Source organism: Nannobrachium achirus (genome assembly GCF_963921795.1).
Source record: "Nannobrachium achirus genome assembly, chromosome: 11".
Lineage (NCBI taxonomy): Eukaryota > Metazoa > Chordata > Actinopteri > Myctophiformes > Myctophidae > Nannobrachium > Nannobrachium achirus.
Window position 1 is genome coordinate 56,251,361 of NC_137820.1, and position 16,468 is coordinate 56,267,828.

Genomic DNA, 16,468 nt, shown 5'->3' on the forward strand with positions numbered 1-16,468 from the left:
GTGTGTGTGTGTGTGTGTGTGTGTGTGTGTGTGTGTGTGTGTGTGTGTGTGTCATGGTGTGCGCGCGTGTACATGTGCGTGTGCGTGCATGTGAGAGAGACTCAAAAATGTGTTGTAGCCAAGAATTCGTTTTTCTCTCTGCTTTGCCCTTGTGCACCCTCTCTGTCACCCACCCTCCTCCAGTCCCATTCACCCCCCCCCCCCCCACACACACACACACACACACACACACACACAAGATGTCTGTGCCGTCAGTGGGGTGGGCGATTGCATAACCTTCTGACACACACAAACGCGTGCGCACGCACGCGCGCGCACACACACACACACACACACACACACACACACACACACACACACACACACACACACACACACACACACACACACACACACACACTCCCACTCCCAGGGTCTTTCTGTCCACACAGAGAAAAGTGTGAGAGAAGAAATGTGCACGCACACACACATGCACGCACGCATACACAAATAAGAACACCATTTTATCTCTAATGCTCAAGCCAACCTGAATCTTTGTCTAATTGTGAGACTAACCTTTTATAGTTCTTTTTTTACTATAAAACAACCATTTCATCTTGTGAGGATCAGGAAAATTGTCCTCACAATGTAATAACCTCGCGCCACCAGCCTTTCCACCTCGGAGGAAAGCCTGGCTGGTATTCATTCTAAACTGGTGCGTGAACCGGTCTAGACGTGGCCTAGTCTGGGATCACTTCACTTTTTGGGGTTGTATCCGGTCGGGAGCGGAAACCACAACACGTCATGTTGTAGTACTCAAAGACTACAATTTGGCCGGAAAGATCAAACTGGATTCAGTTTTAACCCAAAATAATTCCCCTGCATACTTTTAGGGCCTACGAAATAAACTCCTTGATGCGGAGTAATTTTGCTTTTGAAAAATTATTTTGCATCTTTTAGTCCAACTCGTAGCAACTGGCAAGACTACACTATTAGGCTACTCGAGCATTTTAATAGGGATTGGGGAAACAAACAGGGGGAAACAAATCAAAGCAACGCCGCTTCTTCTAGTGATTTCCGCTTTAGGCGGAAACCAAACGGCCTGTTGTGAACGAACACCAGGCTTTCCCCCAGGCCTTGTAAGCAGGGCTTTACTTGGTGAAAACACTTAAAAACTTGAAACATGGAAATACGAGGTTTCTGCCCGACAACGACGATAAGTAGCCTACATGCACGCACGGCACACGCGCGCCGCACGCACGCAAGCAGGCAGGCACGCACACATTCAAAAGGAACCCCCCTCCCCAATTTCACTCAATGAGTAGCAGCGTTTCCAAACCCTCTGCATTGACTGATTCTAATTAAAACATCACAACTCTTTAGTGAAGCTCTCTCCCCCTCCCACTACGAAACACATCCTGGATTCAGCCCCCTGCCTTGGAACAGAGCCTCTCTCCCACCAACCAGAGCCCTTCCTCACAGGCCCAGTGGTCCATTCACTACACTTTCCCACCACGGGGGTCCTGAGTGGACCGCTGTTTGAAGGTCCTGGGCCTTAAAACATGGTGCAAAACATTACTTGAGCAAAAGTACAAAGGGCATTAACAGTGAGACACTTATGTACTGTAGGACTGACTGTTATGGACAACATTTTATTTTGGTTTTTACCTCCGTTTACCACTGCTTTCTCTGTATTAGGTCATACTTCTTTTTTTATTTTTGCTTTGTTGTTCGCTGTACACAACAGTACTTTGTCTTTTTCACACTTTTACCTGTAACTCTGTAACCAACAGCTGTGCCTGCGACTCGTAGGATAATAAAGTTGTCTATCTATCTATTCATCCATCCATCCATCTAAAAGTACTCACTACATGAAAGCTTTTCAAAATGTGTCAAAATCTTTCTGAAATAATAGCAGATCTACACGTCATGATGCAGTCATGCAAAGTGTTGGTACTGTAGCTTGAAGATATGCTGTAAAGTATAAAATAGGGCTTAATTGGATAAGTAATTTCCTCGACCACTGTCTAGAGCAGGGGTCTTCAATGTTTTCAGGCCAAGGACCCCTTAGTTGAGAGAGAGAGAGAGAGAGAGATGAAGCAGGGACCCCCACAACCTGTTCATAGATTCCATATAGTTGCATTGTTTGACAGCACAATCATCAGTGTATTTTGGATTCATGTCAATTTGTGTTTTCAGATATTTAACCACTTGAGCATTCATTACCTAAGCTTGACCTTTTACTCTGTACTTAGTCTGCTCTTTTTCCCCTCTACACCAAACCTCTTTGCCGAAAATAGCTGATCTACAAGCTCACAACGCCTCGCAGTGCGAGGCGTTGTGAGCTTGTAGATCTGCTATTTTTGTCTAAAGTTCTCAGAATATGGACGCTAGAAAAAGGTTTCTATCACACAAAGATTTGGAGGACCCCCTGTAGTAACTCTGAGGACCCCCTAGGGGTCCCGGAACCCCTGTTGAAGACCCCTGGTCTAAAGCTCTAGTCAGAGGACAAAGACAGAAAGACAAAACTGAACTAAACTAAACTAAACCAAAAAGTAACTAAAAGGCAACATCTACCATGGCTGTTAAAAGTACAACGGCAGTGTTTGCCAGGGGATTCTAATTGGGCACACATTCCTATGATTCACAAAGTATTTTAATAGCTTTGTGGGGAATAATTGCGGCTCTGTGTGATGTGTGTGCATGGCGTGGGTCTGAGACGAGGAAGGGAGGAAGGTAATGAATCGAGGGATCCTGCTGTTCCTTCCCTGTATTCTCACAGGTCACTGGGTAGAGGAGTCCGTCTTTTCCCTTTCAATCTCAATCAAACGCTCACGTCCACAAAAACAAGCTGGCATTTTGCTCTCCATTAAAGAGTGCGTCATCAGTGTTATGGTCCAAGGCAAGGTTATTGTTATTGTTAACTAAAACTAACCAAATCATTAAAACTAGGAGAGAGTTTTAAGCCCTGTTGTCAAAAAAAGGGGACAAAAATCTAGAAATGCCTCATCAGCAAGCATTTAGGCGTTCAGTAGGACACTTCGATAGTAGCCTATACACAGAGCGGGACACCCAGGATCAAACCGAGGACCTAATCCTACAAACACATAAGAGAAGAATACTTACTACCTGTTAGGAACGTTTTGGGGAACTGTATAATGCCCGGAACCCCATATTTGGAGATAATCCCATCGTGTCACACGTCATAGACAGCATGCATTGCCATGGCTGACATCATGGCCGTACAAAGGTCAACGGCCATACAAGGAGATGTGGGTCATAAGCCATGTCATTTCACACGCCTGCCTCGAAGGTACATATAAAGCCAGGACAGCCTGACAGCTTCAGTTGGGCCAGAGCACCGACCCATTGGTTCAGGCTCTTGTCTGTCTCATCTGCTGCCTTGGGCATCTAACGAATCCCGTTGGATCCTCTCTGAGAGTCTTGCAGGCTAAGCAATCAGCGCCTGAGCTCTCGATTTCACTACCCACAAAAATGGCAAATACAAAGATACAGCGTAACTCTATCCAGGCAATCCCTAGGTGAAAAAGCCGAATGTTCAACGTTGGCTGCAAAATATGTAGCCGCCTGCCACAAAAGGTGAACATTTTAAGTGTTGAACACAGTCAATAGAGGGGTAGCCTCGGAAACCCAGACTTTTATTTTAACAGAGGGGTAATTTTGCTTATGTTTTTCCTTGTCTTGTTACATTCTGATTCTGAATATATTATTATTTTGTATCATACTGTATGTAACGCTTTGGCAATATAAGAATGATTGCTTGTCATGCCAATGAAGCACATTTGAATTGAAATTGACAGAGAGAGAGAGAGAGAGAGAGAGAGAGAGAGAGAGTGAGAGAGAGAGAGAGAGAGAGAGAGAGAGAGAGAGAGAGAGAGAGCATATTACATCATGTGCATTTGGTCTCTGGACTGATTATTCCATAATCAATAATTTTGTATCAGTTCTCAAGCGTTATAACGGCTCCATTTGTTTCCATTTGTACACTCTCGAGAGTGTACCTGTAAAGGTCCATTTGGAAACCCCTCAATTGGAACCCTGGGCTCACTATTGTACTGATTATGCCATAACAGAATAACTGTAGGCCAGTGGTTTCCAAACTTTTTTTTAACAAAAAACAAAAGAAACACAGAAAAGTGATTAAAAGTGTTATTGAATTTTCTTCTGTATTGGAACTGAATGAGTACAAAGTACTGATATAGAGTACATTAAATAATAATAAATTACACTTTGTATAGTTCAAGTGCAATAATCCCACACTCTATACAAATGCTCAATGATCTGTATATTACTGCCTACTTCAGCTAACTAAGTGAAAGTAAATTAGTGGTTTCTGTCCTCAGATAAATACAAGTACTGTACAGCATATTAAAATGTAATTATACTACTACTACTACTACTACTACTACTACTACTACTAATAATAATAATAATAATAACTGCAGCAAGCTTTATTTGTTATTTTGGAGTTTGGTAAAATAAAGTAAAACAAAACATAATCTAATTGAAACTAGGATAAACAAATAAAAGCGTAATGAATAATGAATGAATTGCTACGTTCTCCTGTAAACTGTTGCCTTTATACAGTTATTTTAGGCAATACTGTGTACATGCACCAGTTTTACATAAAAGTGGTTGTAATACATCATTATTTCTTATAGATCTTTGGAGTACATGTTCATCTCTTTCTGGTCTTAGTATGACATCACATTAAAGCAAAAAAAAAAAAAGATGACTAATCTAATTATCTATTTATTATCTAATTATTCATTTATCACAAAGCAAGTGTTTGTGTTTCAGGACATGAATTCTTATAGCCTATTTATACAGTATTATACACATATTTCTCTTCAATCGTTGTGATATATCGCCCCCTAGTGCCTATTTGTGGAATATACTAACACGTAAGTAAACAGGTTGGAAAAGGAAGAGAATGGTTCACATACAGTGCAAAATGAGATCAATATTCATCATGAAATGGATATTCAGGATGGTCACTCCACCTGTGGCAAGAAGACAGTGGTGCTGTGTTACTGACTGTGATGATAGTGATTATGATAATGGTACATTAAGGATGAAACATCTAAAAATGTTTAGGAGAATTAATAATGATGATGATCCGCAGCAGCAGTCTACCCTTAAAGCCCATTAAAGGGGTAGTTCACCCCCCAAATGACTTTTTTCCCCTATCAATTACTCACCCCATGGAGACTTGAGTTCAATATCTTTTTAGTTTTTGTCGCACTTTGGACAATTAACCCTTTCATGTCGGTGGCACGAAATCGGTTAACTATGGGCCCCTGGACTAGACTACATGTCATCCATTTATGTTTTGTTATCATCAAACGTAAGCAGATTAACAGGTATACTTACATCAACAGCTCCACAAAACGGATGTTTTTGTTCAGCGCTTCAATAGCTTTCATTTCATCCTCAGTGAGGGAAAAATCAAATATCTGTAGCAAAGCACAAATAGGGACGCAACAGTTAATCGAAGACATTTTTCTCATGTGGTGCCTCCACTTCCTACTTTTAACCAATTAGGTATAGCGCCTTTCTCCAAAGCACTGCACGCACGGACGCACGCACGCACGGACGCACGCGCGCGCGCGCACACACACACACACACACACACACACACACACACACACACACACACACACACACACACACACACACACACACACACACACACAGAAGAGGAATCCATGCAAGGTAGAAGGCACCAACCTGCTCATCAGGAGGGGTTAGGCAGACCCTTTCAGTGTCTTGTCCTTGTCTCAAGGACACATCAACACTAACCCAGGGGGAGCCATGCAGTGTTCCAACCAGGAACTTTCTGATTCCTCTAGTGGCTGCTATATATATGTCACCGGATGATAGAGAAACAGAACGGTCGAGAAACGTAGCACTCGTCATGCAGCACGGGGCGGAGCGGAGCCGCTCGATTGTCCACGACATTGCAAGCGGCGCGCAGGCCAGCGGACCTTGGTCCTGCTCTTCGCCCCCGAGCACCGCAGGTGCGAGTGGCCGCGAAGAGCGGGCCAGGGCCGCGCGGCCGGCGGAGCGCCGCGCGAGTTACGAAGCCGTGGTGAATGCAATAGTTATATTTATGCCCAGGCCGTAAGGCCTGGGCAAGCCCACGATAAACACCCTGTCCAAGTGACTACAATGGAGCTAATGGCTAAGCTAGGCTAGGCTAGGCTAGGCTAGGCTAGGCTAGGCTAGTAAATACAGTCGCAAACAAGTGACGTCAGCGCCTTCACTAGTGAATGCGAGTGAATGGCTGTCGTCGCCACCTGGTGGTGATTAGTGTGTGGTGAACGACAAAACAAGCGCTCTTACAATGAACGTCCTGCGTTACCCAAACATCCTGTAACATATATACCCGACGTGCACCCGGTAAGAAGTTAAGCAATGTTGAAATGAGTTGGAGTCGTGCTCGCACCCCTGCTGCTATATATATACCCCCTGATCCACTGCCACCCCTTATTAATGACAGTCATGTTCTGATACACTAATACCTAATACACACATATTAGTACAATATTAATAATGATACAAATAACTGAAGCACTTGAGAATGAAGAGTGTAACTGACTGAAGAAGAGGAGGGTGCTGCTCACTGTCTGTCTGTCTGTCTGTCTGTCTGTCTGTCTGTCTGTCTGTCTGCCTGTCTGCCTGTCTGTCTGTGTCGTCACCGACTGCCCTGCTACATCTGAGGAAGGCAAAGGCCGGGTGGCGGAGGGGGAGGTGCATTTCTGAACCTATCATAAATCAATCATGAGCTGTCAACCTGTCAAGCTGTCATGGGCGTCACGAATCGGAGACGGATGTGCGTGGCACATCTTCTGGGCAGCACGGTGGCTCAGGAGGCTGGAGGCTCCTCCTGGCTGCTTGTTCAAGTGTCCTTGAGCAAGACACTGAGCCCCAAAATAAAAAGCTTGAGTTTCCGAGGCTACTGAGCCCCTAACAGCTATGAGCAGGTTGGTGGCTTGCATGGGTTCCTCTGCCGTGTAATGCATGTGTGCATGTGTGTGTGTGACAGGGTGAATGTGTGTGTGTGTGTGTGTGCGTGCGTGCGTGTGCGTTCGTGCGTGTGTGCGCGCGTGCGTGCGTATGTGCATGCACCTTGTAAAGTGCTTGGCACAGAGGCGCTATAAAGGATAAATGCACCATTCACTGTAGAATCCATGTGCAGGATAAATGTTAAATCTACGCTATGTCACTTTTTAATGAATAAAATGTAATTCAATCTGTATGGTAGAGTATGTTAATATACAATATACACTGAGAAAAAAGCTGACAAACAGCAAAAAGATCATGCCTATCCAAAGCTATATAGGCTGGGTGCTGGACTAATGGTAAAGAGAAAAAAGTCCGCACACCAAATTTGCAGTTCCCAATGTAGAGCTTTACTGTGGTAACGTTTCGAGCCGCATGGCTCTTCCTAATACAATATACACTACACTAAAAAAGTATGCAATATTTGCCTCTGGAGATGTAGTGGAGTAGTAAATATAAATGATTGACCACTGATTACCACACCATATCTCTGTGTTTGACATGTCATGTCATGACATGACATTTAATCTTCTTTCTGATAGGCCTTGGGCCAATTGCACCTCCCAGGGTGCCCATGTTGGACTCTGCATGGCAGGGGCATCCTCTTCCCAGGGTTAGGCCTAAGCCTGACTCAGAGAAGAGGATGGGGATCCTTAGCAATTAATGCAAATTATAAGAGCAAACATTTTAAAGTAGTGAGGACGTTACCACAGTAAAGCTGTGCAGACTTTTTTCTCTTTTATAATACAATATACACTAACACAATTGTGGTCTGCCTGCAAGGTCAAAAATCTATTTAAAAAAAATAAAATGTACTTCTTAAAATAGATTCCTCATGCCTGTTGCTAAGGTATGGCAACATGACTGGTGTCTTGTTGCCATACCTTAGCTTTTGCTGAACTGACGCCACTGGCACCACTGATCGTACCTGGCCGTTGTGTTTGATGCGGGCAGGGCTGAAGCTCTTGGGGATGACCACCACTCCTCTCTGCACGTTGAAGCGCAGCGCCACCTGGGCACTGCTCTTCTGGTACTTCTTCCCGATGGCCACGAGCAACGGGTCTTCCAACAAGGGAGGACATTTCAGGTTCACCCTATACATGGAGACAACACAAAACAGTTAAACACCCATCCCTGAAAAGCCAATTAGAGGCAGCTTCTATTCGAAACTGGTAAAAGAAAACAAAGCCTATCCTTACCTCCTCCTGACCTTTCCATCGTAAATAATACAATTTATTTTGCATTGTGTTTCACAATTGCTTATTTATTTTAATATGTTTTATAATATCTTCTGTATAGTACTGTGTTCTATCTGTCTGCCATTCAATGTTACAGTATATGATTTTCTTTTAAAAAGGTTCTCAAATGAAACAAGCCATATAGGCTTTTTTGGGTGTATCCTTTTAGTTGACCTTGTACCAGTGTACTGTCATGAAACTGTACCTTTTCCTATGAAAACTTCTAATAAAGTTTTCAATCAATCAATCAATCAATCAATCAATCAATCAATCAATCCTTTAACACCAGTGGTGGTCTAAAGCCCAGTTCACACCAGTGATTCATAACGCAACAAGTTGCAACTGCAACCACTTGCAACCTCTTGTAACCACTTGCAACAAAATCCCAAGACTGCATGACCTGCAACAGGTCTATTCAGAGCACTGCAGCTGGTTGCAAGTTGCAATTTGTTGCAAATCTTTGTGCCGGTGTAACTTCTGCAAGTAACTTGTATCTAAACTTTTCAAATACTTGCAGTGGCAAAGCAAAAGGTATGCAATATTTGCCTCTGGAGATGTAGTGGAGTAGTAAATAAAAATGATTGACCACTGATTACCACACCATACCTCTGTGTTTGACATGTCATGTCATGACATGACATTTAATCTTCTTTCTGATAGGCCTTGGGCCAATTGCACCTCCCAGGGTGCCCATGTTGGACTCTGCATGGCAGGGGCATCCAAGAGGATGGGGATCCTTAGCAAATAATGCCAAATATTACAGCAAATATTTTAAAGTAGTGAGGACGGTACCATGAGGCATCTCTGGAGGTGCCGATGGGACTGTATCCTACGATGACGATGTCATTCTGGCGACAGAACTCCAAGAGCTTCGGCTGTGTGAAGTACGGATGGCATTCGACCTGAGCGCATGGGAAAATGCATGTTAATGCAATGCCAGTGTACAAGTATATAGACCGATTTCTCAGAGTGGCAACTGCGTTGTCAAGCGGCAACTGTGTGTGTGTGTGTGTGTGTGTGTGTGTGTGTGTGTGTGTGTGTGTGTGTGTGTGTGTGTGTGTGTGTGTGTGCGGATGTGCGGATGTGCACCGACACCGCAGCTATCCGGCAGTGCTCTCGAAAAAGTTCTATAAGCTACATGTCCTCTTGTAGCTTGTTCTACACACAACTCACAAAGTTGTACTTCAGTTACTGGTCCACAACAGTGTGTGTGGCTGAAAGAGAAGCAGCAGCAGTGCACCTGGTTGGACACAGGCCTGTGTCTGAGACCTGGCTTGTTCAGCAGCAGCTCCAACTGTCTGCGGTTGAAGTTGGACACTCCCAGAGACCTGACCAGCCCTGCGTCCTTACAGTCCTCCAAGGCCTGTGGAGAGACAAACATCATCGTGTCCTCATCAGAGATAAACCGGGATGACAGAACCATGCACAGGGCAGGGTCGCAGCAGGGGATGGATGGCAATTGCATTTAACCTCAGATTTTGTTCTTTTATGTATTTGTCCTTCACCCTTTTTCCCCCACACAGATTAATCAGATTTTTAATCGGCATGTTGATTATAATTTAGGCATTTAGCAGACGCTCTTAATCCAGAGCGATTTACTATAAGCAAGGACAGCACAAGGTGATACATCAAATGCATAGAAATAGTCATCTAGAATCTGAGGTAAACCAAGAACATCAGTCTAACAGTAGAATAACAAAATAATCTGAACATTGAAGCTATACACATATATGCCAACAATAACCTGGGTTATTCAGTCAGTTTATTCATCAGTCTACATTTGATTTTATCCTTTGCATAAGCCTGCAAGGTCATTGAGGCTAGGGCGAGTGCTACGGGAAGTCGTCAAATGTTTTCTTGTCGGCCCAACTTTCATGTTTTTATAAGTGAACATTTTCAAAGATATTATTTCATTATTTTTCTAAAATAGCAAAAAATTACAGATCCATAAACTGTCTGTCACAAATCACGATGTGACGCATTGAGAGTCTAGTGTTTTAAACTGCCCCGCCTCATTATCCAATTGTAATATATATAGGATAGGATAGGATAGGATAGGATAGGATAGGGCTGATGTGGCACTTTGCCACCCGTTATTAGTTATTCTGAAATGACGTCTCTGCCCTCAGAGATAAATGGTGATGAACTAAACAGATAAAGCAGATAAAACATGACAGAAGACAGAACTTTGATACTTACATATGCTCTAAGTATCCTATTTATGGCATTGTCCTTGATAGACTGAATTTAAAGGCTAGCGGACCAGCTAAAGTACTAGCCTGGTTCCAGACGAATCTGGCATTGCAAAAAAAAAAAAAAAAAAAACATTGCCCAGTGATATTGTCTGGCCACGCGAGGCTAAACAAATCAATCAAATACAGAGAGACAGTGAAGTGCCTCAGTAAACTAGGATAGGATAATGAGTAAACCAACACTTATCCACTACTATTTTAGGCTATCCAAAAGTAGCCGATCTACGAGCTTTGTGAGATTGTAGATCAGCTATTTTAGAATGATTGTGATTTTCTTTTTTACACTTTGAATCATTTTGAAAAGGTTTTGACAAAAAGCTTCTCTTGTGCCATGTCCCTGCATGGCACAAGGTCCTCTCAAGTGGAGCTCGCAGCCAAATAGGCTACATCCATGTCCGTGTGCCACCATTGAAAAGGTTTGAGAACCACTGTACGAGGGAGTGAGGTTGTGGGGGTCCAGGGGGTGTGGATTGGGGGATGGTTTGACCCGGTCATAAATCAATCTGTCAACTGGCAGGGGTAGGAGGGTCATAAATCACTCACTACCTGTCAATCAGATTCACATGCACGTGGGTGACTAAAGTGCACGTGCACAGTGGGGCTCTATTATACATTTAAAAAAAAAATCTCCAAGCTCATAGTGTGCCGTCCTATATGAGCTTGAATATCTGAAGATCGACACACACATGATGATTCTTTTTCTATGCATCTGCTTATTGTAGCAGATTTTTACAAATGTAAAGTGCATTATAAATAAAATCCATTATTACCATTATTATTAAATCCAATCAGAACTCACCTCCCAGGTAGCATGGTGGTCTGTATGGTGGTAGATATATTTGCCATTCTTGTCTTTAGGATAGAAATCATTGCCAGGCTGCAGTATAAACACAGAAACAATGTTATGACACAGCATTGGTTATATATCACTGACAAAAGAAGAAGTACAAAAAAATAAAAATAAAATAATATATATTTTCATCCAATAGTGTGCAGATGCACAAACCTTGAAGGCCATAGGAAGCTCAATGATGTAGAGGTCTATGTAGTCTAGTTTCAGGGCCTTTAATGATTGTTCCAATGCTGGCCTGACCATCTCTGGCGGATGGAAAGTATTCCACAGCTGAGAGACGCATAAAAGAGGACATTAAAATGAACTTAAAACAGATCACAGGTTACATCTTATTTCCACATAACAATTCAAACACATTATGTGGCCGCAAAAGACAGTGTTTATTGTCAGTTGCACCAGACCAGTATACTAGAAGTGGTAGGTAGGTAGGTAGGTAGGTAGGTAGGTAGGTAGGTAGGTAGGTAGGTAGTCAAGTCAAGTTTATTATGTCCCAAACTGGGCAATTCATGTTACAGCAAATGGTAAAAAGACTCTAAGAACACAGTGCACATACATAAACAAAAACATACATAAACAAGAACATAGACATACATAGACATGGTCACAAGATCCAGATAAGTACAAGTGTAACAACAACCATCCATGAGTCTAAACAGAGCTACCTCAGCTACCTCCTCTTGCTACCTTTATTGATGGCCCTAATGGAAGTAGGTAAAAAATGAAAATGTGTACCTATAGGTGGTAGGTAGGTATACCTTTTTGTCGTACTTCAAAACATCAATCATTTATCAAATTTAGAGGCACTGATTTGTGGAACTGTCTAGATGCTTCACTGAAGTCATCAATATCCTTGCCAGTATTCAAAAAACATCTAAAGCTATATCTTATTTCGTCCTTAATGTAGTCAACATGATTTAGTTTATTGATGTGTTATCTTAATGTTCTTTTTTCTTTTTATCTTGTCTTTTGTTCTTTTGTGCAGTTTCTGTGTTTTTATCTCTTTATTGCACAGCTGCCCCTTTTGTGGTATTCTACTGTATTGTTAAATCTATACCGTAATTTTATTACCTTTTCCAATAAGGGAAGGATTCCAAATAAGCCTGATGGCTTCTTCCTTTCCTCGCACTGTATTTTGTTCCCATGTATATGTAATGTTACGTGTTTTATATGATGTGCTAATAAACTAAACTAAACTAAACTAGGTAGGTAGGTAGGTGGGTGGGAGGGTGGAAGAGATGAAAAACAGCTGGAGCTAAGAGTAGAGAGATATTTTAAGTAGTATAGTGAAACATGAGCCAAGGTTTAGCATAGTCTAATAAAACGTGTTGCTATCATTAATCCTGTGGAGGGAGCAAGAGAGTCTGTCTGACACAGGATTTTTTGGCGTCAACACATTGCTCATATTTAGACATCCTATATCTCTTATGTTATTGATCAGATGAACAGAGAGTACAGAGCAGTTACTAGAACAAAATGATTTGTTTTGTTTTTCATTCCAATTTGGGGGAGGGATTGCTGATACAGAGGAATAAGCAAAGTCAGATATGTTAAGCATCATGTTGTCTAAAGCGCTCTCTCTCTCTCTCTCTCTCTCTCTCTCTCTCTCTCTCTCTCTCTCTCTCTCTCTCTCTCTCTCTCTCTCTCAGTTCAATTCAAAGGGGTCTTTATTGGCATGATAAAACTTGCCAAAGCTAAAGTGGAACAAAACAAAACAATGTAGCCTACATAATTTATACACAACGTATGTACAATTAAATGGGAACCAAGATATGTGTAAACAGAGCTGTGTCAACTTAGAGGAAAGTATCTTACAAACCATAAGGATCACATATTCGCTGTCAGAAATAGTACATCCACGTTGTTAGTGTGTGTCATAATGTAACAGAGATGATGGCGATCATGGTCAGTGATTCTTCTGTTGAGGTCGTCATGAACTAACTCTTCATGATGTGCAGCTGTTGTTGCTGTGAAGCATATTGTAGATATGAAGCTCTCCTATAGGATTGTGTTTGTGTATCCATAGTGTGCCAGCTACTGTATGTGCTATACACCTTTAGTGGTATGGGGCCAAGTTTGTTCCGAGCTCAGTGGGTTTTTCACACTTTACAAGGACTTGAACGTTTTTGTGAGTGAAAAGAGACGAATGTGTGCGCTTTGGTGGAGTAATATTACCATGTGTGGTGTGACATGAGTGTGACTCACGCACGCACACACCCATAGATTGTCATATTAAATGCGACCTACGGTTGCAATAATTAAATACACAATGAAACTATAAATTAGATTAGAAGACTTACATTCTGCCAATCAATAATAGTAGAAGTGTCAGATGTAGTAGTAATACTAAGAGTTTACTACCACTGGTAATAGTAGCAATACTAAAAGTGTCAATGGTACAGTAATACAGTAGTAGTAGCTGTAGTGTGACAGAATATACAGTAATACCTTTCCACAGTAGAAGATGTCTTGTCGTTTGACAGTTCCATCGTCTATCTTGTCTCTGATGGCCTGACCCACTTCATGCTCGTTGAAATACACCAAGGCCCCATCAAAGTGCCTGTAGCCCGCATCTATCGCCAGCTTCACACACTCCCTGGCAGTACCTTTGGGTGTCTGTCAAAAAAGAACAAAAAAAAACACTAGTCAAATATTCATATTTTGAATTCCTGGTGACTAAAGCATAGTTTTGATTTACGAAAAGCTAAAAGCACCAGGGGGTGTATCTTTCTGCTCTTTGGTGTTTTGGGTATTCCTTGGTTTTTGTACAATATATGCTATCTCAGTCAGTAAAGAATATCAAAATAAACAGCACTTGAGGAAGAAAAGACTTTCAATTCAATTCAAAGGGCTTTACTGGCATGAGAAAACATATGTTAACATTGCCAAAGCAAAAGTAAAAATAATGTACAATAAAAGGGAACAGAAATGATGTGTTCCCAGAGCAGTTAACTGGCCCATTCACCCTATCTTAAAACCCTTTTTATTCCCAAGCTTTTAATCCAGAGTGAGTTCGACTTTTATGAGTTTTATCTCTGTTGCTTGAGGTCCTATTTTATGCCTATTTGTGTCTTATTGTAGTCTTATTTGTGTCTCTGTAGTCTTATTTGTGTCTCTTTTTCATTTTCTCTAAAGCGCTTTGGTCAACTCTATTGTTTTTAAACGTGCTCTATGAATAAGTTGGATTGGAAGCTACATGAAAAGGAGCAATATAGGCATAAGTAAAGTAAGTAACAAAATATCAGCCAAACCATTCCACGCTGAGTTAGAATCGAAGGCAATTCCCAGGGTTAAAGCTACACAAACCAGGAAAGGCGAGTTCTAGCTAAGGTATACGTGTAATACATCCTGTATGGTGCCTTTAGAATATATGACCCGCCCTGCAAGAGTTTTTGCTGCTGACAAAACAGATTAAATCCACAATTAAGGTTGCTGAAGTACCTACAGTATAAGAAAATCTTCTACTGCATATATGATCTTTTAAGATGACGTTCATGAACGCCTGCCAATGTATATTAAATGACTGTAAGTTAGTAAAAGTACTCATTAGGTAGCCTAGACATTGATTCATTGAGTGTGAACACTTTGGGGAAATGTTATTTTCTGATAGAAAACCGTCTATCTTTGAGAATGTACAGTATGTTCCCGTTTGTTACCTTTGTAACCGATGAGTTTCTCAAGTTAAGGTTTCCTTGACGATGACTGGGAGTGCAACAGTTCTCCTAGTTCAGTGCAAAAAAACAAAAATCACACCAAGTGTGAAGTGAGCGGTGCTATTTTTTGAGTTAATTGTGGGCTCGCTTTAGCTGTCACATCCACATTTTTTGTCACCTAAAACTAGTCTTTTGTTTTTCAGCTACAAATTTTGTTCAAACTTCAACTTGTTCAGCTTTATACAGTTATCTCTGCGTGTATTTTTCTCGTTACCAATTGTTATACTGTAGGCCAGATCGTAGAGACCACACATCAGAACCCGGACAAAGCCAGATGTTGGAGCTTAGCTCCTTCCAGGAGCACCGCTCAAAGATAATCGATTACAGCTCGATTACAAGCTCACTTGTACTGTACTTGAAATAACCCACATATAAAGTTACTCTGGGCGGCGTGTGTATAACTGTTGTTTTATGGTATCGACCTACTGTACACGTTATCAATATAAATAGCTTCGCTTCTACACTGGAGTTCAAATATTAGCATGCTGTTATCATCATCAATATTTACAACTCTCTCTCACCGTTCTGGGATCCCCGTAGGTGCCTAATCCCAGTAGAGGAATACGGTTGCCATCACTCAGAGGAACGGTGTGGTTGTTGTGTGCCGCTGCGCTCACATCCATCATGTCTGTGTGTGAATGCAGTGCAGAGCAGCCAGAGGCTACAAGCCTGGCTCACACTATCTCTGCTCCATAATGAGTGATGTATTAAACAAACAAGCAAACCTTTGAACTTGAATGCAAAAAGCCAGCTCCTCCTCCCCTACCATAGCTCAGCTCCTCTCTCATTGTAACATTGGTGTGGAGAAAATGGTATAAATAAATACAAAAATCAAAAATTCTATAACCACAGTCGATAGAGAACAGACTCTATAGCGGTCACGGTGGTTCTCAAAGTGGGGACCCCCAGAGGGCGTTCAGGGGGTCCCCAGCAAAAGGACATTTTGGTTAAATTGGTAAAATCTTGGTAATTCTTTCCTAATTTAACCAGTGGATTATTATTTTTTTGTTAAAATAAGCGTTAGGGTCTAAATCAGGGGTGGGCAATTATATTTTCCATGGGGCCACATGAACAACAGAAAATATTGTGCAGGGCCGGGCCAAAAGGCAGTGCTCCCGGCAAGATGTGCTCCCCGCTAACTAAACACACGGCTTTACCTCCGACTTCACTAAATAAATACTCCAACAAGTCAAATTTGTGTTGTGTATGTGTGTGTGTGTGTGTGTGTGTGTGTGTGTGTGTGTGTGTGTGTGTGTGTGTGTGTGTGTGTGTGTGTGTGTGTGTGTGTGTGCAACAGCGCCCCTCCCTTAACATGTGTGGTCAGAAAAGGTTACTGCAGGGCCAGGCTAC

The 16,468-nt window shown here is 42.0% G+C and overlaps 1 protein-coding gene across 1 annotated transcript; it reads right to left on the reverse strand.

Annotated features, from left to right (window-relative positions):
- Nucleotides 1-4,135: 4,135 nt before the first annotated feature.
- Nucleotides 4,136-15,794, reverse strand: LOC308294870 (aldo-keto reductase family 1 member D1-like). The gene is made up of 9 exons (XM_080737775.1): nt 15,640-15,794; nt 13,854-14,021; nt 11,562-11,678; nt 11,355-11,432; nt 9,544-9,666; nt 9,096-9,205; nt 7,994-8,159; nt 5,374-5,456; nt 4,136-5,003 (listed from the first exon to the last, which is right to left on the reverse strand). The coding sequence occupies exons 1-9, from the start codon at nt 15,742-15,744 to the stop codon at nt 4,961-4,963; spliced, it is 993 nt and encodes a 330-aa protein (XP_080593901.1). The 5' UTR covers nt 15,745-15,794; the 3' UTR covers nt 4,136-4,960.
- Between the last annotated feature and the right edge of the window lie 674 nt (nt 15,795-16,468).

Excerpts from the sequence above, each read along its gene's own strand:
- LOC308294870 (XM_080737775.1), bottom strand. The coding sequence starts at position 15,744 with ATGATGGATGTGAGCGCAGCGGCACACAACAACCACACCGTTCCTCTG. Across the intron at positions 11,679-13,853 it reads ACATCTTCTACTGTGGAAAG|CTGTGGAATACTTTCCATCC; the intron begins GTATTACTGTAT and ends TGCGTCTCTCAG. Across the intron at positions 8,160-9,095 it reads ACCTCCAGAGATGCCTCATG|GGTGAACCTGAAATGTCCTC; the intron begins GTACCGTCCTCA and ends CTCCATGTATAG.